Here is a 26093-nt window from a genome sequence, read left to right as displayed (position 1 = left end):
GTTCAGAAGCTGGAGAAAGACAAAGAAAGGCTTGCAGTCCTGATTAATTCATGATGGGTTATTTTGAAAAATGATTTTACTACTTAAGAGCATTTCTTTCATTATATATCTAAAGTCAATACAACTCCTGGCTTTTTTCTTAATTTAAAAAAATGCTAAATCTAATCATTCATAAGAAACCAAGAATTCCTTTACTCTAGAAAATTGCTTTTCAGTGCTGTCTTCATGATAAGTAAATCGATGCCTTTATTTTTAAGAAGAAATTTCTTTTAACTTTTTTGCTTTAGGGAAAATTTGCGTGGTCCTTCTAAGGCAGTAAGCAATAAAATATACACATTTCGCTGTACTGTAAAACTCTTGCTCAATCCTGTTGGATGCTTGCCTGAAGTTTCCTTTCTGTTCAGATGTATGAGGTTATTTTGGAGAGGGGGGAGTAGGTGATAGTGGAAGATGTGTTTTAGAATATTAACTCTATAAAATACCTTCTGTTCCCAGCTGAATTGTTTGACAAATTGCACTTGATTCCATATAAGAGGGCAGAATTAGCATTTTAGAGCTCAGTAGTTAGTCAGCATATATTTGGGGGGTTTTTTGTTTTGTTTTTTTAGTGAGGCAATTAGGGTTAAGTGACTTGCCCAGGGTCACACAACTAGTAAGTGTTAAGTGTCCGAAGCTGGATTTGAACTCAGGTACTCCTGACTCCAGGGCCGGTGCTCTATCCACTGTGCCACCTAGCTGCCCCAGCATATATTTGTTAATACAGGGTGCAGAGCAGTGAACCTTGTTCTTTTCTTACTTCTCCCTCTTCTTCAGAATCTGCCTTTTTTAGTTGGGTCTCTCCCTGAGAACAGCAAAGTCTGACTGTCTGGGCTCTGAGGTCCTCCCCGCTTAGTCCCTCACTACTACTCATCCTCATATATCACTTTTAACCAAGCCTGATCATGTCAGGCATTTTGAGTCAACCCAGAGGCTCTCTGCCATGCTGGCTTTGGTGGCTTGGGACATCTTCTAGATGGCGCCTGCCATGGGGTGGCTGCCCATTGCGGCTTTGTGCTCTCTGTTAACCCTGGTCCCTGTCCCTTTCTCACCTGCTGGTGGGCTTCTTTTCAGTCCCTTGACAGGGTCTGGTTGTCAGTGAAGTACTGGGGCCCTTTCACTGCTTCCACCACTTTCCTAGTCCCATCATATCTCAAGGCAGCACAGCCTTGCCAGGGATCTCCCATAATGTTGGCATATGCATGGGAGACCATCTTGTTCCATGGTAGCCCACAGTGTTTTCCTTTATCAAGTGCTTAAGATTTCTAAATGAATTTCTTTTGGTTTTGTATTTTTCTGTTTTTATATCTGCATGTAAACACCATCTCTCCTCTCACTCCCTACTGGACACTTTGTGACAAAGAAAGCCAGTTAAGCAGAGACAATTGCCCCGGGATGATGTGATCTCACCATGGAGGCAGCATCCTGTACCCTTTGTCTTTCACCTCCCTGCCCTCTTCTCTAGGCCCAGCTGTAGCGTTATAATGACTTGGCATTCAGCTCTGCTCTAGACGGTTTCTCTTTATATTATGGTTGTTAGGTGTGGTTTTCAGTAAGCATTTATGAAGTACCTACTATGTGCCAGCCACCATGCTAAGTGCCAGGGATACCAATAAGAAATAGCTCCTGCCTTCAAGGAGCTTACCATCTAATGGGGGAAGACAGCATGCTAAGGAAGCTGGGGGGGGGGCAGCTTGGTGGTGCAGTGGATAAAGCACCGGCCCTGGATTCAGGAGGACCTGAGTTCAAATCCGGCCTCAGACACTTGACACTTACTAGCTGTGTGACCCTGGGCAAGTCACTTAACTCCCCATTGCCCCGTAAAAAAAAAAAAAAGAAAAAGAAAAGGAAAAAAAAAGGAAGCTGGGCAGAAGGGAGAACTGGGAGGGGATGATGTCCCTTGAGCTTAGATCCCAGCCCTCCAGAAAGGAAAGAGCAGGGGGGAGTTTGTTGCTCTCCCAACCTTCCAGGCTGCAGGTCCTACTTGCTGCCCCCTGCAGCATCCATGTGAGTCTGCCCTCGTTTCTCTCCAGTCCACATCCTTGTCCTTTCCTTACAGTAATACCTTCTCACCCTCGAGTGTTAGCACCTTCCCTTCATCTTCTTCTCCCTTTTCCATGTTCTTCCTTCTTCCTTCAGTACAACCAAGTGAAGGCCTTTTCACAGTTAACAAAGCCACATTGCACACTGTCTTGCCCTCTGTCCACTTTCTGTAGAAGATGGTTTGTTTTGTTATCTTTTCCTGCCTTCAAGGAACACTTGGAACCTTGGCTGGTTCTACCCAGATTTTATAGACCTGGCAAGATGCACGTCCAGATGGCTAGATGCCCATCTTCTCTGGATCCGTGTTTTTCTGGATAGTAATCATGGCCACGACTTTCTCCAAGTATTTAATGTCTTATTCGTTTTTGGATACCTTGAAATTCAGCTTGGAAAGTCCTTGTGCCTCTGACCTTCCTTGTCTCTAAAGGCTGCTCTTTCTTGTTTTCATAAATGCCACCCCTCTCTCCATTGTGCACTTAGTGAGGGAACACAAGGGAATGTGGCTTCTTGCCATGGAAGAGAGAGATCAGGACAAAGGAGTTTGTTCTTGAACTTCTGTCAGCTCTTCAACATTTAACTTTTCCTTCTCTGGGCACATACATGGGGAAACAGTGTGGCCTAATAGGAAGTACTGCATGTGGAGTTAGAAGACCTGGGTTCAAATCCTGCCTTTGGTGTAACCAGAGCGATTCGCTTCTCTTATGGCCTTTGGTTTGCTCATTGGTAAAGTGGAGGAATTGGAGGAGGCAACTCAAGGCCCCTTCTAACCTTTCCTCTGACACTGATCCTCCCAGACCCCCGTGGGATGATCTGGGGAAACACTCTACAAACTTCTTTTCCCTTTCTCTGCTTGATGTTTCTGTGGCATCACTGCTTGTGGTCCCCCACCCCCACCCTCACCAGACTGACATGGGTTTTTATTATTTTAAAATAGATTTTTGAGGGTTTTTGTTTTTGCATCCCTTGGATTTCTCCCCCTATCTCTCTCCTCATCCAAGAGAACCATCCCTTATAATAAGGAATTTTTTTTTTTAAGTGAGGCAATTGGGGTTAAGTGACTTGCCCAGGGTCACACAGCTAGTAAGTGTTAAGTGTCTGAGGCCGGATTTGAACTCAGGTACTCCTGACTCCAGGGCCGGTGCTCTATCAACTGCGCCACCTAGCCGCCCCAATAAAGAATTTTTTTTTAAAGGAGTAAGAGAAAAAATAATCGGTGATAAAACACATGAACATGTCAAAGAAACACACACACCCCTAACCCATGCATTGTTCCACCCTGGTGGATCCCACCTGTGCAGAGCAGGGGCTGGGATCTGCCCCTTGGGTCTTCTTTGGGCCCAAGCTTGTTTGTTACCTTTTCACAACGTCTGGTTTCGCTTGCTTGGTGGTGGTTGTAGTCATTGCAAACACCGTCTTCCTGCCTCGGCTCACTGCACGTTTGTATCAAAGGTCTTACTGTGCTTCTCTATAGTTATGATGCTCCTTGTTTCTTTTTTTTTTTTTCTTTTTTTTTCCCCCGAGGGGCAGTGGGGGTTAAGTGACTTGCCCAGAGTCACACAGCTGGTAAGTATCAAGTGTCTGAGGTCGGATTTGAACTCAGGTCCTCCTGAGTCCAAGGCTGGTGCTTTATCTACTGCACCACCTAGCTGCCCTGATGCTCCTTGTTTCTCATAGCATGGTCATCTTCCAAGACCTTAAACACTACCATTTGCTCTTCTCATTCATCGAGCATCTACTTTGTTTCCAGTTTTTTGCTATCCAAAAAAAGTGCTGTTAGAAATAATTTTGGTGTCTCTAGGGCCTTTCTTATTATCAGCTACCTCTTTTGTGTCTTTGCCTAAGAATGGAATCTCTGGGTCATGGACCACGTAACTTTCTTAGCATGATTCCAAATTGTTTTCCAAAAAGATTGAACCAATTCACAGCTCTCTCAACAATGCATTAGTTGGGGCAGCTAGGTGGCGCAGCAGATGGAGCACCAGCCCTGGAGTCAGGAGCACCTGGCTTCAAATCCGGTCTCAGACACTTGATACTTACTAGCTGTGTGACCCTGGGCAGGTCATTTAACCCCAATTGCCTCACTAAAAAAAAAAAACAAAAGTAAAAAACCCAATGCATTAGTTGCCTTTCTTTCCTCAGTCCCTCCAAACACCAACTTTTTACATCTTTTGACACTTTTTCCAATTTGCTAAGTGTGAGATAAAAGCTCAGAATTGTTTTGATTTGCATTTTTTTATCGGTGATTTCAAACATTCTTTCTTTTATATCATTGTTAATAGTTTATTTTCTTTCGAGAACTGATTGTTCATATCCTCTGAATAGTAAAGGCTTTTGTTCCTATGTATATTTCTATTTTTTGTCTGCATATCTTGGCGTGCCAGATATTTATCAGAGATATTTTATATTCTTCCCCAATCAACCACTTATCCTATGTGTTTCAATTTTGTTTGACAAAGCTTTTAATTTCATATAATAAGAATTTACCTTTTTTATCTTTTGTAACTGGGGCTATGTCTTGTTTGGTTAGAAATTCATATTCTGAACCAGTGTTGCTCTGGTTCTTTCTGCCTGGATCTAGCTTATTCTTTATCCATGTTCTCCTTCTGATTTCCCCAGAAATAGGGATTGTTGTTTTATTTGTCTTTTGTGGCTGCCCCTCTTCCACAATATTTCTCTTAAGTTCTATTTTTACACAGCTCTCCCTCCCTTCCTTCCTCCCTTCCTTCCTCCCTTCCTTCCTCCCTTCCTTCCTCCCTTCCTTCCTCCCTTCCTCCCTCCCTTCCTTCCTCCCCTCCCTCCCTCCCTCCCTCCCTTCTCCTCCCTCCCTCCCTTCCTTCCTCCCTCCCTCCCTCCCTCCCTTCCTTCCTTCCTCCCTCCCTTCCTTCCTCCCTTCTTCCCTCCCTCCCTCCCTCCATTCCTTCCTCCCTCCCTCCCTCCCTTCCTTCCTTCCTTCCTCCCTCCCTCCCTCCCTCCCTTCTTTCCTCCCTCCCTCCCTCCCTTTTTTCCTCCCTCCCTCCCTCCCTCCCTCCCTCCCTCCCTCCCTTCCTTCCTTCCTTCTTTCCTTCCTTCCTTCCTTCCTCCCTCCCATATCACCATATTTGCCAGATACAGCACATGCACATTTGGCTTTAGCCCTGCTTTAGCTCCGAGCTCCCTCACCCCAGTGCCTTGGCAGCTGCAGCCTCCCTCCAGTGGCAGAGATTTCAATCACCACACCCATCTCCCCATGGCTTCGGAGCTGCAGGTGCAGTCTCCTTCTGAATGGCTGGCTCTCTTCTCTGCCCATAGGCAGCAATCAGGCCAGCCAACATTTATTAACCCACAGCTGTGTTCTAGGCGCTTTTCTGAGTGCTGGAAATAGAGAGAGAAAGGCCACACCAGCCCCTGCCCTTGAAGAGTCCACAGTTTAATGGAAATAGTCTGATTTGGACTCGGGTCCAGGAAACCGCCATCTTTCTTAGCATGTGGCTTCTCAGCTGCCACATTGGCATTTTAGACGGGGAGCCCAGAGGTCAGGGCTGCAGCGTGGCGAGCGGGTGAGGCAGGGGATGCTGCTGCCCCTGACGCTCCTTTGTGGGGAAAACTGACTGGGTCCTTCTTCTTTCCAGGATGAGCTTGCTCGCGTCCTTGTTACTCTCTTTGATTCCCGCCACTTGCTCTACCAGCTGCTCTGGAACATGTTTTCCAAGGAAGTTGAGCTGGCAGACTCTATGCAGACACTGTTTAGAGGGAACAGCTTGGCCAGTAAAATCATGACCTTCTGTTTTAAGGTTGGTGCCTCCCCTCAGCCCCTTGTCCTGCAGTCAGTCCCATTGGGGGGGGGTGGTGGAACCTGTCACTCCCAGGTGCCCCTGGGCCAGCCCAGTCACTGGCACCTGCTCGTCCTCTTCTGTAGGTCTACGGTGCTACCTACCTGCAGAAGCTGCTGGAGCCTCTCCTGCGAGTCGTGATCACCTTCCCTGAGTGGCAGCATGTCAGCTTTGAGGTCGACCCCACCAGGTTGGTGATGGCGCCGATCCCATTCCTCATCAAGTTCTAACTCCATGAGTGTTCCTGAGGTGTTGCCATGCACAAGGCACTGCTGGCTGTGAGACCCAACTGAGCCAGCCTCTCCCCTCAGGCACCTTCTCCTCTCTTGGGCTGGATGTGGCTGGTGTCTGTGCAGGGAGGTGTGGAGGAGGGAGTATGGTGTCAGCTGAGGGCTTGATGAGGTGAGGTCAGCAAGGAGCACCTTCCCCACATGGGCCTCTGCTCATATGGAGGCAAGAGAGAAGATGGAGGCTAGGGTTGTGGAACGGCCTAAATGCCAAGGTGGCTAGAACAGGTGGTTGTGAAGGGCAGTGATGGAAGACGAAGCTGGAAAAGAGGTTGGGCTCAGGCTCTGGAGAGCTTTAGCCATGAGGGGTCTGTGCCTCATCCCCCAGATGCAAGTTCTTGGGTTTGTATTGGATGAGGACTCTGCAAGTCGAGAAAAGGGAAGGATGAGAAACACGTTGTGGACGTGGGTTGGATTAGACCTGGAGGCTGATTGGCTGGCTTGGGGGCTGTGGAAGGGAGTGTGCAGAATGGAGAATGACTGAACTAACCCACCCATTGATCACGTCAGCAAAAAGAAGCACGTTTGAGGGAGAGTCAGAATTATGGGACAAAAGCCTAGTGTCCTTTTGGACACAGTGAATTGAAGATGGCCAAGAAGCTATCCAGTAATGATGCCTGGCTGGCAGGCTCAGGAGAGCTTGGTCATGGCTGGATAGCTGTAGAGTTATCTTAGAGACAGCTAAGCCCACGGACAGAACACATAGCAGAAGGGAAATGTGGGGAGAAAGGGATGAGCCCCAGAGCTTGCATTTGAGGGCCAAGGTGGGGAGGGGGAGGAAGTGAACATACAGGTAGCAGGAGACCCAAGACTAGAAATCAAGGGAAAAGGCAGTACCTGGGACTAGATGTCTAGGGCTGGTTCACAGTGGCCAGCTCTGCAGAGAAGAGTGGTTGAACGAGACCCGAGGAGAGGCCTTGGGATCGGGCAGTCGAACAGTCACATCTAACCAGGAGCAGGAACATTTCAGCAAAGAAGCAAGGCGTGAAGTCTGCTGGCAAAGGCTGGGAAGTTGGTGGGAGGGAGAGCTTGGGTACCTTTCAAGGAGTTGGAGGGAAGGAGAACAAGAGGATAAAGGGTGTCTAATGAATGGGGGGAGCTGTTGTGTGTTTTGGCATCAGGAAAGGAGCCAGAAGAGATTAAAAGAGGATTATCCAGGGGCAGGCTCCCACAAGATATGGGAGAGATGGACCAAGCACCCAAATAGAAGGCCTTGGGGAGGAGGCCACCTGGGCCTCTGAGAAGTGACAGAGAATGAAGATTAATGCATAGGTGGAGGGTTGAGACCAGGTGGTTAAGGTGCAAAGCAAAGGAGAAGGGGTTCGAGCCTGGCAACTTCAGTTTTCTCCAAAAGGAGGTGAAGTCTTTGACTGAAAAGGAGAGACTAGGGTTGAGTATCGATGGAGAGAGAGTAGCAGACCCTGCCTGGAGTTTGTTGGAGAATTAACTGGAGAAGAATCAAAGACTTGTTTTGTGTTAGTGAGTATCCTACTTAAGATTAGATAGCGTGAATCTGTAGTGGAGCCATTGAGCACAGTTGCATGTTTTTTTCTTGTAATGTTCAGTGTTGGAAAAGGAACAGAGAAAATAGTAGGAGTTAGCGGTGATTGGAGTTTGATAAGGCACAAGCAGTGGGGCCGAGGGAAGGAGGAATTCAGGGCTGGAAAACATGCTGTAGTTGAGTTGGCAAGAGTGTGAAGGGAGGCAGCTGTGATTGATTAGGAAAGCAGGGATGGAGTGTGGGGGAGTGTGATCAGAAAGAGGGGTCTGACAGCTCCAGCTCAACAGTAGAGCAAAGATGTGACTCTCAAGAGATGGGCTGATGAATCAAGGGACCAAGGAGTTTCAGGGGGCATCATGTGTCCAGGGAACTCTGAGAAAGAAAGGAGGATGATCCCAAGATTGTTAAGGGAGCTCATTAAGGGCCAGGTTATGTAAACTAGTGATGTGAAACTCGAAAACAGGAGATGAATTGGCTGAATTATGGCAGGGAAGAGCAAACAGTATGTTTTCTTCTTGCCCTGTTGTGTTAGTGGGCATGGGTCAAGGACCTTCTGAGACTGGAGCAGGGGCACACTGCCCAAGGGATCCAGGGCACAGGAGAAGGTGAAGAAGTCTGCCTGGGTCAGTTGGTACCTGGTGCCGGGGTGCCCGAGGACACCTGGTGCGTTCTTCTGTCCCAGCATGAACATTGTACTTGGTGTCTGAATTCTAAAGCTCAGACGGGATTCTGGGGGTCAGAGACCTCATGTCTAGATGCTCCTTGCTTTCTTAGGTTGGAGGCAGCGATTTTATCCCATGATTCATTGCCCAGTTAGCTGCTCTTCACATGGCTGTAACCATGACATTGGGAAGACCTTTAACCCATTTTGAGAACGAGGCCACAGTTGGTGTGTAACTCTTCCCAACTCTGTGGAGAGTGAAGGGTGCAGGTGATGGCCCCATGTTAACTTTTCTTATTCAAACAGCAGTATTCCCGGAGTCTGCACTTTCTTGTTGGAGTTTTCCACTGAGGCAGTAGGACTTGAAGGGTCTTCCATCTTTTCTTTTTCACTTCAAACTTCTGCTCATAAGTTTTATTCCATCTGTCACTGTTTAGTTCCACTGTGGAAACTTGACATTTTTGCTTCTTATCTACAAAACCTGTTAAAATGAAAGATTAGCAAAATGAAACATATACCATGAAACTCTAGAGATGGCTAAGCAAACCTTTTGAATGGTCTTTGGGAAGTAAGGCTGATCAGAGGGAGAAAACTTGAACAATTCTGCTTGTTTATGATCTCCCCAGCAAGGCATTTTAATATGTAGCCAGTTATCAGTTGGACCAGCTACCTACAAGACACCTGCTGCTCCACCTGGTTATCAGTGCCTCCCTGTATGGTACTGTGCTGTTGCAGTAGGAGTTATAAAAGTGCTTACGTACAGCTAACATACAAAAAGATAAACAAAACAAGATGAATTTGTGTCATTCCTAGACATTGTTAACTTTTGATCATGGGGCTTGTGGGATGTAGCTTGCAAAATGTCTGTAGCAGCACGCAGGCGGTGGCATTTTTGCCTGTGTTTCTGAAATGAAGTATTTTGAGGTTCTCCACAGCTGAATCTTTTTTGTTCCCCATCATGTTAAAACAAAGCAAGACACTTCCACATGCCAGTGTGACTTGTTGTCATGTTGAGGATGAAAGAGATAGATGTGGCTCAGGGGAGACCTCTTCACTTTTTCTGTACCCTGGATCCATTGGGCAGGGTCTTGCTCAGAATCCTCTTTTTAAATGCAGAAAATAAAATGCATCACATTACAAAGGAAACCAATTTATATTGAAACCTAGTTATCAAAGTAACAGCGAAACAGTGAAACAAACACAAAAGTTCATAGATATCACTTGAAGAAGGCTGAGGCTAGAGAGACCAGGGAAGGTTTCATGGAGGAGTTGTCATTTGAGCTGGACAACATGTCCATCTCTTACCTTCCCTGTGACTGACTTGTTCAATACCAGACTGTTTGTCTTCTCTTTGATTAGGTGTCCATTCTAGCTTCCCCGTTCTTATTAATGACATACCCTAGGCTGAAATTCTTTAACTTCTTCCACTTTCTGGAGTCCTATGACTTCCAATGAAGCCACACTTTCCTCAGCTGTAAATCGAGGGGGTTAGGATATTTTTAATGATGATAACTTTGTACGTAGACAGATCACTAAAATGAAGTGAAATTCTGACTAATGGAATAACCAGTGAATATCCTGGAGAAGATTCATTGAAACCTCACCTCCCCGATGGCAAAGAGGTGGGGCTTTACTGAGACAGAATAGTGTATGCACTGTGAGGCTTAGTTTCTGAATCAGACTTTTTGCTTAATTGTTGTTCTTTTGTCACAAGAAGGGCTCATTTGGTAAATTGGCTGGTCAATACTATATGTATTTTTTCAAACATTAATTGATATCTTTTGGATTATTATTTTTTTAAACCTCACTTTCAAATACATTCATCCATTTCAGATATCTGTCTTTCTACCCATCTGTCTGTCTGTCTCCCCACATGCTCCCCATGTGCTCAGAGACACATCTCCTGTAACAAAGAATTTAAATGAAGAGAAATTCAGAAACACTTCATGAACATGTCCCTTTGCTGACAGTGCATTCAATGTTCCTCTCCTGTGGGGAGAGAGGGAATGGAAGCCCATTTGTTCCTCTCTTCTTAGGAGCCGAGCTAGGGCATTATAAATAGTTAGCAGTGGGCCCATTTTTTGTTGTTCTTTCTGCTTACACAGCTTCGGCTATTGTGTATATTGGTTCTGTTTGCCTCATTTTGCATCAGATCATGAAAATTTTACTATGTATTTTCTCTCTATTCTTCATATCCCTCATTTCTTCACATGCCTTAATAGGCTGTTACATTCATGTAAGATTATTTTATTAGCTCTTCCCTAGGCTTTGGGCATCTACATTGTTTCTAGTTCTTTGTGACTACAAAAACTGCTTCAATAAATGTTTTGAGGCAAATGGGAGGGAGGAAATAAGCATTTATATGGTACCTACTATGTGCCAGGCCCTTGCTGAGCACATTATAATGATTATCTCATTTGATTCTTGCAACAACTCTGTGAGGGAAGTGCTGTTACTACCCCATTTTATAGATGAGGAAACTGAGACAGAGGTTCAGTGACTTACCCAGGGTCACACAGCTAGTAAGTGTCCAAGACAGGATTTGAATTTGTTTTCTCCAGGCCTTTCTCTATACCGGGTAAGAAAGTATGGACATTTTAGTCATTTTCCTAGAATGATTCCAAGCGACTTTCCAGAATGGTTGAAATCCTTCACATTTCTACTTACAATATATTAGTTTTCCTCTGAGTGTACAAACCCTCTGGCATTTATTAATAATATATAGGTGAAAAAAAAAAAAAGAAGAAAAAAGAAATGTGGGGCAGCTAGGTGGCGCAGTGGATAGAACACCGGCCCTGGAGTCAGGAGTAAGTACCTGAGTTCAAATATGGCCTCAGACACTTTTCACTTACTAGCTGTATGACCCTGGACAAGTCACTTAACCCCAATTGCCTCATTAAAAAAAAAAATAAAGAAAAATAATATATATGTGTATATGTGTATGTCACATATACCTATGTGCATATGTGCGCGCACGCGCACACACACACACACACACACACACACACTTTGTAAAATGAAAGCGACCTCTAAGATTCCTTCCTGCTCTGATTCTATAGTCCTTTCCTGGAACATCCTTAATCATTGCCCTTCTCCACCCTAGTGTCTCCCACCCTTTAGAGACTGGTCCCACCACCATCTTCCCTTCAATCCCAACATATATGGGTCTTTGAGCCCCTCCATCCTTGATACTGAGACCCACTGAATTTGACCGAAATAGAATTTCCGTCTTCAGGCAAGGAAATGTCTTGACGGTCCCACTAATATATCAGCTTTATAAGTAGTTCATTAACTTTCACTATCAAGAAAATGCAAGCAGGTGGATAGATGTCAATTATTATTTGGTATCTCTTTCTGGACAGTGCACTGTGAGCGATAGAGGAAGTACAAGACATGGCTGGTCCAGGACATGCCAAGAAGTAAGGTTTAAATAACAGTTCCTTTTCACCATAGAGATGTCTCTCATACCCAGGGCTGGCTTTCCATGTACCATAGATGGAGCTGAAAAGGTGTCTGTAGGAGGCTCAGACAAGCAAGACCACTTTGAGAGTGACATGTTGAATTTATTATATATTTAAGAAGAAAAGCAAGCCTTATATAACAGTAGTTTGCAGTTTTGTTTGGATTTTTTTAAAGTCCCTAATATGTTATAATTTAGGGAAGGTGTACGATCCACAGTCTCAGGCCTGCCATGAGGTGTACGTTTTCCCAGTGAGAGATGTGTTTTGGGTTAAGATGTCATCGTGATTTTCAAGAGCCCTTTGCCAAAATTTATATCACATTAAACTAGACCAGAAGAACCAGCAAAACAAACAAACAAATAATTAACAGTTCCCAATGCAGCTCATAATGATTGGACCTTTCAGAGATGACCTCTCCTTGTACGAGGATGCTAAGAGATAACGTTTGGCTGAATGATGGCTCTTGAAGAACACTCATGCCTAGTTGAGGAAGGGGAGCTACAGCAGTGGGTAGAGAGAGAGGGAAGGAAAAGTGAGATTGGGTGGGAGTTGGAAAAAGGAGGTGGGAAGATCTAGAGGTGGTCAGTGGTGCCTGCTGCTTCAGAGACCTCCAAGAAGAGGAAAGCTGGACATGAAATTTGACAGTTAGGAGGAGCCAGCTTCCCGATTGTGTGCATTAGTGCCTTGTCCGTGGTGAGGTTTCAATAAAGAGTTATTGCATGAATAATGGAGTGGAGTGAGGAAAATCACTTGTGACTGGGAGGAGGAGGAGGTCAGTGCCTGCAGAGGGTACTTGGGGCTTCAGCAGTTTTCTCTGGGTGGCCCAGATTTTTCTTCTGAATGAGAAGGAGAGTGGTTGTTTCTAAGATGTCATGTGATGATACTCCCAAGATAGGGACCTGGGGAAATGGCAATGACACTCCATGCTGCTCACGTGAATAAAAAATGGTTTGTTTTCCCTTTGTCTCCTTCTACAGGTTGGAGCACACTGAGAGCCTTGAGGAAAACCAGAGAAATCTCCTGCAAATGACTGAGAAGTTCTTCCACGCCATCATCAGTTCTTCCTCTGAGTTCCCCCCTCAGCTGCGCAGTGTCTGCCACTGCTTGTACCAGGTAGGCCTTGAATTTGAGTTGGCTGCCTTCCATCCTGAGCTACTGTCACCGAGATCATGCATGTGAGGGGTGTGACCACTGAGCCTGGAGGTCGATCCCGGCTCTGGCTCAGTTCTCTTTGGGGACATGTGTTGCCTTAGCAGCAGACCGCTCGGAAAGGGGGGGGGGGGGAGTCGTGCCCTATGTCTTGTGAAAAACTGTGTTTCTTAATGAGTTCGGAATAGCTGTAAGGACCCCTAGGGTGTCAGGGTGCCAATGACATCTGAATAGGGACTCCGAACTGCATTTGAAAATGTCTTTGTACTTGTTCAAATGTGAGACAGTATCCCCCAATCTGACTCCATTCCCAGGTTTGCTTTTGTCTTGGGTTAAAGCAGACTGGAGGTGGTTTGTTTCCTGGGGGGGATTTTTGTGTTACCCTGACAGTAAGTTGGTGGTAGGTTTCCCAGTCTCTTATTTCCTTTTCCTGTTCTCTGTAGAATAGTTTGATCCATGAGCCCTCATTGTCAGGTCCTTCTAGGGTCAGACAGTAAAGAGAGGTCCTGGCTTGGGTCGGTTCTGTGCCCTCAGTGACCTTGCCAGAGGCATGTTTATAAACTACTCATGGAGTGGATCAATGGTATCCCAATAGGGCCCCAGAGACCTTTTGTCCTTCCCCGGACGTACTCAGGTTCTAGCATATTTGGGGCGTGTGGGGGTTGGTGCTTCTTGTGCATGTGCTCCTGTCTCATCTTCCTCCGAGAAAGGCGCCAGCCCTGGTCTTTGGTGCTGCTCTTCAGTTGCTTAGCTACATGCGTGAGACTCCCCCAATCCAACAGCTGTTTCAGGCTTCAAAGCATGTGGGGCTTGCGTTTTGGCCTCCACGTGCTATTTTAAAATGTGGCATCTCTGTAAAAAGAATTTCCTCAAAATATACCCAGTAGATTAAGCAGTCGTTGAGATAAGTGCTTTTTACTTAAGGATGGATTCTCTGCACTTGCAAAGAAAAAAAAATCCTAAGGAAGCCATTGGGGAGTCAGGCTGGTTCTGCCGAACCACAGAGGACAGCATCTTCTCCTGGGCTGGACTTGACTGCCGTGACTTGACTTGTCCCACTCTGGGTTTTTTGTGTCGACAGCCGTGAAAGGGCTGCATCAAATGGTAGTTTGGGAGCTTCCTTTGGGGTGACCCAATTGTAACTGATCTGATGATAACTGACTCCTGGAACAGGAATGAGGAGGCCCGGCTCACAAACCTTCTCTGCTTGGATTCAGCCTTTCTGCACCTAGTCTCTTCCTCTGTGTCCTGGAATGAATCCTCTTCTTTGATCTATACTGCTTTGGGGGATGCCTCATTGGTTTAGCACCCAAAGGAAGGGCACCCATCAAGGAAAGGGCTGAGTTGAAGCATTGGGTCCATGATCAGGCATAAGACCATTGCCAGGTCTTGAGGCACTGTGGTTTGGTGCCTTTTCCAAAAGAAACCTTCCTTTTGAGGTGCACAGGATTTTAAAGGGAAGTGAAGATGCCCTTCCTGTCTCAGGGGAAAGAATTCTTCTTTCTGTTCAGGGCATTGGTGGTGAATCACATTCATACATTACAGTCCTTAGCTGCAGTGGAAAGAGATCGATATTTAGAGGTCTCCTGCTGAATGATTCATCTCGTGCTTTTCCAACCAGAGAGCACGCCCTGTCAGTGTGCATGATTTCATTAGCCTCTCTGGGATCTCATCAGTGGGAGTCTTGGACTCCAAAGGTGTGGGTCACTATTCATCTCCCAGTCTCCGCCCTCCCCTAAATTGTCCATGGCGGCTCCACCCAGTGCACTGTGGACCCTCCTCTAGATTCTGTGACTTGGCTGGATGTCAGTGGCTCTCTTGAGCCCTCAGCCAGTTCTCCTCTTACTCACAACTGGCCCTCCTGCTTTTCCAGTAGGATGTCCTCTTGCCATCTTTCCCACTGGTTTTCCTCTGTGTTCTCTGTTGGGAAGGTCTTGGAACACTCTGGCATCCATCATACATCTTCCTATTGCTTTGGGGTAACTTTCATTCTCGAGCACGTGGCAGTTAATTCTTTGCAGTCATAAAGCCTCACCAGGAGAAAACCTGGTGACAATAAGATACACCTTTTCTCAGAGAGAAGCTTGGAATCATGAAAAGGAGTAGGCAGCATACCACATGCAACCCCAAGCATTCTGTTCCGTCTTTCATTCTTGGCCCAATTCACGATTCATCTGCAGTGTCTTTCCAACATCCATGTCCTGATGGACCAGCTCAGTAGGCTGTCCGTATCATAGCCTGACCACAGGCCTGCTTGGACCACCTGGTTTGTCCCGTGTGGCTGCTTGTGGCTGGAAGATCTCCCCCTCTCTGCTTGGGTCATCCTTGGTCACATGGCAAAAGGCCTTAGGCAGTGGTAGCAATCATCAGGCTTGCAGCAGCTAGCATCCAGTTAGGACATTTTCCAAGGGCTTTAAATGTGGCATCTCATTGGGCTGCCAGAAACAACCCTAGGTGTTTTTAGTCCCAGTTTACACAAGTGAAACCTGAGGGTAGAAAGGTGTCTGAGGCTGGATTTGAACTCAGGTCTCCCTCATCTCACTTGTTCCTTCATGGCAAGTGTCTGCCTCTCTGTTTTATGCCTCACTTGAGGGAGTTGAACTGAGTTCTCTGTCTTGTTGCTCTCTCTCTCTCTTTTTTTTTTTTTTGGTGAGGCAATTGGGGGTTAAGTGACTTGCCCAGGGTCACATTGCTAGTAAGTGTCAAATGTCTGAGGCCGGATTTGAACTCAGGTACTCCTGACTCCAGGGCCGGTGCTCTATCCACTGCACCACCTAGCTGCCCCTCTTGTTGCTCTCTTAGAGAGAGCTTCTCTGATTTTAACCTGGACACCTAGTTGGAGGGAGGCCTCTGAACCTCAGACTAAAAGGCCCAGGGGATCCCACAGTCTGTCTTTTTGTCAGTTTTCTGGCTGTAAGGCCGTGCCTGCTGTCGTCTGTTATTTGTGAAAACCTGTTCCTGTCTCACGTCTTTAAGGACGCCTTCGGCCCATGCAGAGGGTCTAAAGAGGCGGCACACTGGACTAGACTGGAAAAAACAGATGCCACCTTTTGCTGGACTATCCCTTGAGCCTTTTCAACAGCACAGACCTTGCCATAGCTTTTAAGGGCCCAGGGTGTGGCATCAGGATGAGCAGCTGGTGGGGAGCTCAGACTCGAGCCCTCTTTAAATATCCTTTTCCTTGCTTGCTGCTGCTGCTGCTACTGCTTGTTTGCTTGGTTTTTTGGGTATTTTCTTTTATTCCCTTGCTCCTTTTAGCTCTGACTGGAGTTCTTGGTGCCTTTTTAAACTTGTTTGACTGGTAGGGAAAGCAAGTTGGTTTATTCCCTAAGGAACATGCCTGTCACTTCATGAATGAGCTGCTTGGGCAGTCCCCAGAATATTTTGAGGCTTCCCAGGCATAGAATTCTTTTTAGATCTTGGGTTGGCAAGAAGAAGCTTTTTAAGACTGTATTAAGGTCAGCATGGTCACACCAGGGTTCTGTGTGTGTGCCTGTGTGTCAGCGAACACACACACACACACACACACACACACCCTCCCTCCCATTGTGTCTCTTTGCATTATAGTCTCAGTGTAGGTGGTGGGGAGTAGAGATCAAAGCCCTTGGTGCCTTAGATTGTAAGGTGGTTATGATACAGAAGTCAGAGCCAATGAGGGCCATTTTGTTTCTTCTTGGTGTGTCTGTCTCTCTGAATACCTGTAGCTTCCCAGGAATGCCTTTTTCAAAGCTTTCTGGGAGAACTGAATGCCTGAATTGAAGATTTCTTGCAACGATTTGATGTTCACTCATTTTGAATGGAAAGTAGAGGTTTTCTAGCCGTGTTGACTTTGGCCACAGAAAGGAGAACAAGCTCTAAACCCAGCGTGTTCTGTGATTGGCTTTGGGAATGGAGGCCCATTGACCAAAGGATGCTTGTATTCTAACCAGAAATAGTAGAAGTGATTAAACCCAACATTTGCATTGCCTTCTCTTTAGGGCTTTAACTGAAAACAAAAACAAAAACAAAAACATAGTAAAATTGAAATCCAGGGTTCGATTTTATCATCAAACTTGAGTTGATATCCCATTTTCCGTTCCATTTGTGTTACATTGATTGTGTAATTTTCTGTACAAGTCAACATTGTTTTTGTTGCTGTTTGTAGTTGGTGCTGTGACTTGTTTGTGCTCATCTCTGTTCTGTAGGCAACTTGCCACTCTCTACTGAATAAAGCTACCGTAAAAGAAAAAAAGGAAAACAAAAAATCAGTAAGTCTGGAGCCCTTTTTATTAGCCATTTCTTTCAAAGCAAAACCAAACCTCTTTGCTGTTTGAACATCTTCACCTCAGCCTAATGAATTCTCACCTTAAAATCATTCTACTAATTCTGGCACAAAGAGCTTTCATTTCAATTAACCCTGGAATTAAGTTATATTTCAACATTCTTTGCATGCCTTTGGTTTGATTTAACTCAAAGGCATTTGGGGTTTTTTCTTTACATTCACTATTCCTGGTCCAATTTTACCATCGTTTTTTAATGGTAAATGAATGCAAAAGAAACTTAATTTCAAGGCCTTAGGAAATGCTCAATCTGTTTTTATTTTTGTTTCTTGGTTTACAGCAGTTAGTGTGAGTGGGTTTTTTTCCCCCTTATAAATGGAAGCTTAGGGCAGCTAGGTGGCACAGTGGATAGAGCATCGGCCCTGGATTCAGGAGGACCTGAGTTCAAATCTAGCCTCAGACACTTACCATTCACTAGCTGTGTGACCCTGGGCAAGTCACTTAACCCCAACTGCTCTGCAAAAAATAAATAAATAAATAAATAAATAAAAAATAAATGGAAGCTTAGTTGTAAGGGATATATTGGGAAGGGTAAGCTTCCCTTTCTAAATGCTTACCCAATTTGTTGCTCAGTTTTATTGAACCCCCAACCTCTTCCCATTTTTCTTTTGTCTATTCAGTTCACAAAAGAATGTTTCTGGCTTATTTTGCCAAAATTAACAATAATGATAAGAATAGCTAATGTTTATATAGCACTTAGTATGTGCCAGGCACTAGACTAAGCACTTTACAATTATAACCTCATATGTTCCTCACAACACCGTGGGAAGGAGGTGCTATTATTACCCACATTTTACAGATGAGGGAACTAAGGGAGACAGTTTAAATGACCAAGGTCACCCAGCTGGTGTCTGAGTCCACATTTGAACTAAGGTCTTCCTGACTCTGTAAAGGTATTATTTACTTTTTAAAAAATCAATTTTAAAATTACAGTTTGACAGCCCTATTCTTTAAAGGAAAACAAGTCATTTCTAGAGAAATATTTCATTTTATGGAGCAGTTAGGTGGCACAGTGGATAGAGTGCCAGGCCAGGAGTCAGGAACTCATCTTCCTGAGTTTGAATCTGGCCACATACACATTTTAGAGTCTTGTTATGAATGTGACAAACATTTAAAAATAAGAAAAAGTTACTAATATATATTGGGTGTCCTGGCTGGGTCCTATAAACTTGCTTATAACCCACGTGAACTTGTGGAAAATGATTCCACAACTTTTACATAGTTAGTTTAAAAAATAAAATGCCTTAGGATATAGTAGCTATCTATAGAATTAACTTCCTTTTTAAATGTTGAGGACTAAAACTGTGGTTCATAGAATGACGACATTATCAAGCATGCCCCACTCAAGAGTTTCTTCTTGGCTTTGCGATACTAATGAAACCTGCTAATAGCAATTAGAACATGCTGCATCTCTCCATCTCAATGAAACATTTCTTTCTAATACTCCAGCCTTTATTCCTCAGCACAAATGAGTCTAACTTCCTATGCCTTGCCGTGATGCTGAAGTTACCGATGTATCCTAAGTCTTTTGCTTGGCATGGTGCTGACTGACGCCTCTGCTCCACAGAGGCACCCCAATTAAAACCTGCCCCAGCCCCCGTCTCTCTAGAGCATGTTTCTTAGCCCTCTTGTCTATCTTTATTGTGGGTTTTTTTTTTCTTTTAACTGAATTTGCTCAACTCTTCTCTGAAACATTCCTGCCATTCCTGAGGTGCTTTTATGAATGACATTTTAAAAGCTTGTGGATAACATGAAATGTTGGAATGCCTTTTCTACACCAGTACAGGTGCTATGGGGCAGCATGGAATCGTAACAAAAGTAAGTGGGAACGTCCAGGGGGAGCCCCAAGGTGGGTCAGAGGAACATTGCAGATTAAGGCAAGAAGGTGGCATCACTGCATGCCAAGTGATAGTCTGGGAGCTTTTTGGTTGCTTAAATGAAATTGCCACTTGAAAAGAGGCACACGAAGTGGGGGGAAGAGGTCTCTTCAGGCCTCTGGAAGAAGGGTGTTCTCAACCCTGGACCCTGGACCCTGGAAGTGTTATACTTTATTGGGATGAAAATGTATTTTGAGCATTGTTTCTTTTGAACATTAACTCTGAGTACAGCCGTTACATGGCTAGGCACTCATGTGTATTGGTAGTTCTATTCCTGGAGCTGTTTTTTGACTGTGTTTAAATTGATGGTTATAATTCATATATGAAATAAAGGAACTATTGGATTTTGGCTAATGTGGAATCAAAAAGTTGCTTGTATACGCAGAGGAAATTTTATGCTTAATTTCTGTGGATTCAAGTTTTCTTTCATTTAAAAAAAAATTCTACTGCTTTTGTTTTTCTTGAATATTTGTGCCACGTTCCTGTTGATAGAGGAGATAGAAATGACGCTTTTCTAAAGGGGCTCTTTTATAGAATTTCTTATACAAAGAAATTATTGGTGGTGTGAATTCTTGCCATTTCCTTGGTTTCAGAGATGAATTGCTGATACTCTCAGTGAATGGATGCATGATGCTATCCTAGAACAATCTCCCAGTTGAGATTTTAGCAGGCTTCATAGCCTGCATGGCTGTTCCCGTTAGACTATTAGTGGCTTTTGAACTGAGTGGAGGAAATGATGCTGGGGACTGAATGGCAAGGGTGCATTTTCAGTTTTCATTCAAGAAATGGAGAAGTAGTGGAGAATTTTACTCATAAGTTTAGGTGAGAAATCTCTAATGAATACCTCTATCATGTTCCAGGAATTGGAAGCTGAGCTGCTTTGGAAATTTATTAGAAAATCCTTGCCATGCCTGCTACTTCTGTTCTCACAAGCCTTCATTTTATTAACAGTGACAACAAACGAGGGAATTCTTTCATTATATCTCAGGCAGGTAGTAGATCATTCAGAAAGGAAGTTGAAACCAGTCAATCAATAAACAGTTACCAAATGCCTGCTGACTGCTCTGCCCTGGCACTACAGTTAGAATAGTGTGACAACTCTTGTCCTCAGGGAGCTGACTTTCCACAACTGAAGCTTTAAATGAATTTAGTTTGAAGTATAACATCGATGGGAGAAAACCCTCTTTTGAACCGAAATCTAGCAAGTCTGAGTCTTAGGAGCACAAGAGTAGGGGTCTCGCCATGCAAAGCCTCTGGGAAAAGCAGCCCTTACTCTCCCACATACAAGAGAGGTCTCTTACTAAAAGCACGTTTGTCCAACATCATTCTCTCCAGCAAAGCCACTTTTCTCATCCACTTCTGCTATATAAGTGGAAACTCATCCTCGCCCCTTGGTACCAGGGCTGCTGCCTTTGTGCCCTCTGCTCCGAAGAACAGCCTCCCTGCCCAGCTGGGAACAGTCGCCACAGACAGGATGAGCCATATCAGGGGAAGCAAAACCACGCAGAAGGTGTTCCCTGACATGTCGTTGGATAAGGAACTTTTTAGCAAGAGATAGTTTTGTAACTATTTAAGATGGCCATTTAAGAGGTTTTTCCTTTTCCTAGATTGCATTTTGAGGGAATAAAGTTTAAAGAGAAGTAGATAGGGGAAAAAAAATCCATTTTAAAATGAGGTATGGCACTCTAAAGTAAGCTAGCTATTTGCCTTCTTTTCCCCGTTGGTGGGGCCTTTTTTCTTTTAGGTCCCCAAGAATTCCCCCTCCCTGGTTTAAATAAAAACACCCCTACGCCCCCACCCCTCCCACCCTGGTGTTGTAAAGCGTTCTAGGTAAGAGAAGGACCTGGCTTCACACAGTACAGTTGCCTCTTGACTTTATGCAAGGTGAGCCAATGACTAAAGATAGTGAGCTGGAAAGAGGGGCCATAGGCTACTTGAGAATGCTTAATGACATAGCCAGGACTTACTTCAGGAGCATGAAGTTGAGAATCTGGCTTCTGCATTCCACAGGTTGTCTGTATTATTTGATTTCCTTTATGATCCAGCTTAGAGGGGCTCTATCCCACTTGCAGTGAAATTGCATGCTTGATGGCTTTGAAATTAAGATCCCTTTTCAGGACTCTTCTGCTTAATTCATGTCAGTGATGTTTTCGCGCCCCCCCCCCCCCCCCCCCCCCCCATCTTATTTGTGCAAGTCAAGACCTGAATGTGAATGCTGCTTCCTGTCCTGGAAAGGATTTCACAGGCTGGTTGTGTGAATAGGCATTTGGAGGGATGAGAGCCTGGGGAGTGGTGGTTCCCTTGAGCCCCTTCATCTTCCCGGAAGTTAAGCCGTGCACTAATCACTCTGACTTCTTTGGTTTTAGGTTGTTAGCCAGAGATTCCCTCAGAACAGCATTGGCGCCGTGGGGAGTGCCATGTTCCTGAGATTCATCAACCCTGCCGTTGTCTCTCCCTACGAGGCAGGGATTTTAGAGAGAAAGCCGCTCCCTAGAATTGAAAGGGGATTGAAGCTGATGTCAAAGGTGATGAATTACGTTGATGTTAGGCGGTCTTAATTTTGTCAACCTGTCCAATGGGAAAACCTTTTCTTAGCTCCCTCACTAGTCTGTGAGGTTTTTATTTTCAGGATTGTCTTGTGAATATTGAAAACTTATTATTTAGATTTCTATTGTTTTCCTTCCATTTATCACATATTTGATCATGTATGACAGCCCTTTTATAGCCTGACATCTAAGGGGGCTTGTCATTGTGAAACCCTGTCTTAAGCACTTTGCTCTGCACAAAATGCTTTTTGTCTGATGATTCGAGTGGGCAACTAGTGAATGAAAACACAGGTAGACTTAACGGGGATTTTACCTCGAAAGAGGCTTGTGTTATACACACCGTGCTATCTGACAGTCACCCATGTGAAGAAAACATTCTGTAGACCTAGAACATCTAATGAGTTAGAAGAAATCAACCAAAATCTCTGATCCTATGAAAAAGAAATAAATTTAATGAGAAATCTTGTTAAAGGAAATGCATAGTTTTGAAGTGGTCTGCATTGTCTGGTGAACTCTTTTTGTTTAGATCCTTCAGAGCATCGCCAATCACGTCCTCTTCACAAAAGAAGAGTATATGAGGCCTTTTAACGATTTTGTGAAAAGCAACTTCGATGTAGCTCGGAGGTAAGCAGCTGAGCCGCTTTCTAATTGTCTGTGTCCTCCTCTGTGCTCTTAGGGAAATTTCGCCACATTTGTGTGCATGTTTACATTCAGTCATTCATTCCTTCCTCCCTCCCTCTTTTGAGATGAGAAAGCATGGTACAGTGCATAGGGCGAAGGTTCCCAGTCAGGGGGACTTGGGTTTGAATCCCATCTCTGACACACCCTGGTTGTGTGACTCTGGGCAAGTCCCTTGACCTCTTGGTGACCCAGGTCCCTCTCCAAGACCCTCAGTTGGAGAAGAGGGGCTGGGCTGCATTCACAGAGGAAATGTCCTTCTGGGAGACACCTGGACCACTGAAATCATAGCCCTAGCCCAAACCACCATCTCCCTTGTTTACCTCTAGGGTCTCATACCTGTCCTGAGAGGAGCTCTTGCCTAGACTTTGCATTCTTCTTCTGTGTGTGTGTGTGTGGGGGGGTAGTTTGGGGGGCTGCAGATGCACAGCTATTTTGTTCTTCATTGTGAGGAAGGCAGGGATGGAATCAGTCTTTATTATTTTACAATGCATTCCATGTTAGGACACTGAAAATCTGAACTGAATATTGACATTTGTAATTTACTAATTACACTTTGGAGGTTGGGGGGGGGGGACAAACATTGGGCCTTTTTTCTCCCAATATATTTTTATTTATTTGTTTGTTTTCCAATTACGTGTAAAAAATAATCTTAACATTAATTTTGAAAAAATTTGAATTCCAGATTTCATCCCTCCCTCTCACCCCTCCTTCCTTCTTGAGAAGACACTGGGGCAGCTAGGTGGCACAATGCATAAAGTACTGGCTCTGGATTCAGGAGGACCTGAGTTCAAATCCGGCCTCAGATACTTGACACTTACTAGCTATGTGACCCTGGGCAAGTCACTTAGCCCTCATTAACCCACCAAAAAAAAGAGAGAGAGAGAGAAGACATGCAATTTTGTATAAATTTTACATATGAGGTCACGCAAAAGATATTTTTAAAAAATACTTTTTAAGTATGCTTCAATCTACATTCCAATTTATCAGTTCTCTCTCTGGAGGTAGATGTCATTTTTCATCATTGGTCCTTTGAAATTGTCTTGGATCATTATTTTGATCCAATTAACTATTCAAAATTGATCATGTTACAACATTTCTTTTACTGTGTACAGTGTTCTCCTGGTTCTGCTCACTTCACTTTGCATCAGTTCATGTAGGTCTTCCCAGGTTTTTCTGAAACCGTCCTACTCTTCATTTCTTATAGCCAATAGCTTTCTATCACAGTCATAGACCACAACTTGCTCAACCATTCCCCAGTTGATGAGTTGGCCTTTTTTAAAGACCCAAAATTATGTAGCTCACTTCTCCTTTTGGTGAAGATACTTACCTATGCTAAAGTCTTATTATGAACCAAAATGTCTCCTCTGCTTACTCTGACCATTGGCTTTTTTTTCTTGTTTGTTTGTTTTGTTTTTGGTGAGGCAGTTGGGGTTAAGTGACTTGCCCAGGGTCACACAGCTAGTAAGTGTTAAGTGTCTGAGGCTGGATTTGAACTCAGGTCCTCCGGACTCCAGGGCTAGTGCTTTATCCGCTGCACCACCTAGCTGCCCCTGACCATTGGCTTTTGAAAGGTACATTTGTGAAGCTGGGAGCCTGATAATAAGGAATTGGAACTGTAGCCTTCTCTCTCTCTCTCTCTCCCTCCTTCCCCACTCAGTGTAGTGCTTTATGGTATGATGCCATAGCTCTCTTTAGTTGGTGAGCATAGTATAATCGAAATTTAATGCAAGTGTGTAATGAACATTTGTTTGCTGGATTTTAAAAATCTTACCAATATTTGTATTTTGGCAGATTTTTCCTTGATATTGCATCTGATTCCCCTGTAAGTGATGCCATAAACCACAGCCTTTCCTTCATCAGCGATGGCAATGTCCTGGCTTTGCACCGTCTGCTCTGGAACAACCAAGAGAAAATTGGCCAATACCTTTCAAGCAACAGGTAGATGATCTAAATCATTGTCCTAATGAGGCCTTTCCCTCTGCAATCCAGAGCTGTGTTTACCTCGTTGTGAGCAGTGTGTCAAAGTCCATATTTTGTTTGGTTATGAACTATGACTTGGAAAGAATGTTAATATCCCTTAGATGCAAAAGTTATTTTGTTTGGAAACTAGATGACATTTGGTAGAAGATGAGTCCAGCCGGTCTTGCACATGTGCTCTTTGTCATGATCCCCCAATCTATGACCCAGAGAAGCCTGGAGGGAGTGGTCTTGGTGGTGATGTTCTCCCCCTAGTCACCAGTCACTCACTGAGCACTTGCTGAGTCCTGTTAAAGTTGCCTGTGCCTCCAACCCCTCACAGCTCCTCCCACCAGACTCCCTGTAAAATATCCACAAGAAACACCTTGGAGCTGCCCTGTAGAGGACAAGATCCTCCCTGTCTTCTGTTCCCTTCCCTCTCCCAACATGAGAGCGTTGACGCAGGCACCATCATGGGGCTGCTGGCTTGGTCTCTCCAGGTCTCAGCTGCCTGACTTTGCTTTATTTGAGGATAGGAAATCCCCAAACTTAACCACATGTTCTTTTCTCCTCGATGAGTCATGTCTAGAGAGACCCAGTCTTAGCTTTAATGTAGCAAGCAGCTTAGGGTTGTGGATAGGTTGTTACACTCAGAATGGCTGCGACCTGAATTTGTACTGTCCTCAGACATTCACTAGTTGTGTGACCTTAAGCAAGTCACTCGCCTTCTCCCAGAACTCAGTTTCCCCATCTGATAAATGGGAATAATAGTACATACCTCCCAGGTTTGTCTTGAAGATCAAATGAAGTAATATAAGTGAAGTTCTTTGCAAAGCTTAAAGTTCTATGTTAATGTGAGTTATTCTTATTGAGATTTTAAAAGCTTAAAGTATTGCTAACAGTTTAGATTTAGAATAAGCACATTGTGATCCTATAATCTTTCCATGCTTATTTGTGGTTGTTTGTGGGGTTTTTCCTGTCATCCTTCCTTAGACTCTCTAATAGCATCTTCAAAAGCTGGTTAATTGCATTGCTGTTTTTAAATTTAAATGGATTTATCAGCTTCATAAGAAACGGAATGTTTATCTGATGAATAGAAAGTGACTGAAATGATACTGGGCTCTTCGTCAACAACTGGGAGCTTTTATGTGGGAGAAAATAACAGGGCACAGGAAAGCATTAAGGTGTTTTACCAGCTAGAAATGGGTCCTGAGGTAGGGTCCGCAGTGGATTAGGAATAAGAAATCCTCTTGACACTTTGTAAAATTAGCTGTGCACAGGGTTGTGTGTCTGTTATCACATGGCCCTGAAAAATGGCGAGTGAAGCTTACCCCTAAAAATCCCTTGGAACAGTGAGAAGTGTAATATGGATGTGGCCTTTTCATTTGATAGATACTGCTTTGAAACTCGATTCAGAGCTTCCATTTTCTCCAGGAAATTGTCCGTAACCTCCCAATCTGTACTGACCATTTTTCTCTTGGGACTCAAGTAGCTGCTTCTGTCATTTTCCCATTTTTCGGTATTTATTGTTTGTAAAAAAAAAAAAATTAAAAAGCAATGGTGTTACCTCACTTATTTTGCCTATTTATTGTTATGCCAATAAAGCCACTAAAGTAAAGGGTGCTTTCTAGAACTAGTCACAGAATGCCCCGGGGACAGGTTTGTTTTAGTTTTTGGAAAACTCACTATCATAGGTTTCCTTGTTGTATACCTGTAGAATCATTGTCAGAAGGGGTCTGTGGACTTCCTCAGTCTGCTGCCAACAGA

General features: G+C 44.3%; 1 protein-coding gene across 17 annotated transcripts in view; it reads left to right on the top strand.

The window, feature by feature from the left end:
* The window catches only part of NF1 (neurofibromin 1), a 248796-nt gene that overhangs the window by 128206 nt on the left and 94497 nt on the right, over positions 1 to 26093 (top strand). For 15 of the 17 annotated variants that reach the window (XM_044004328.1, XM_044004334.1, XM_044004333.1 and 12 more), the window contains 7 exons: positions 5688 to 5849; positions 5975 to 6078; positions 12776 to 12911; positions 17132 to 17194; positions 21510 to 21668; positions 22216 to 22313; positions 24162 to 24308. In XM_044004328.1, the coding sequence (XP_043860263.1) occupies positions 5688 to 5849; positions 5975 to 6078; positions 12776 to 12911; positions 17132 to 17194; positions 21510 to 21668; positions 22216 to 22313; positions 24162 to 24308 (869 nt within the window). The remainder of the gene's footprint in view (positions 1 to 5687; positions 5850 to 5974; positions 6079 to 12775; positions 12912 to 17131; positions 17195 to 21509; positions 21669 to 22215; positions 22314 to 24161; positions 24309 to 26093) is intronic. The other 2 variants (XM_044004337.1, XM_044004331.1) reach the window with 1 other exon arrangement.

This window comes from Dromiciops gliroides, chromosome 4 (genome assembly GCF_019393635.1).
Source record: "Dromiciops gliroides isolate mDroGli1 chromosome 4, mDroGli1.pri, whole genome shotgun sequence".
Lineage (NCBI taxonomy): Eukaryota > Metazoa > Chordata > Mammalia > Microbiotheria > Microbiotheriidae > Dromiciops > Dromiciops gliroides.
This window is presented reverse-complemented; position numbering and strand designations above follow the sequence as displayed.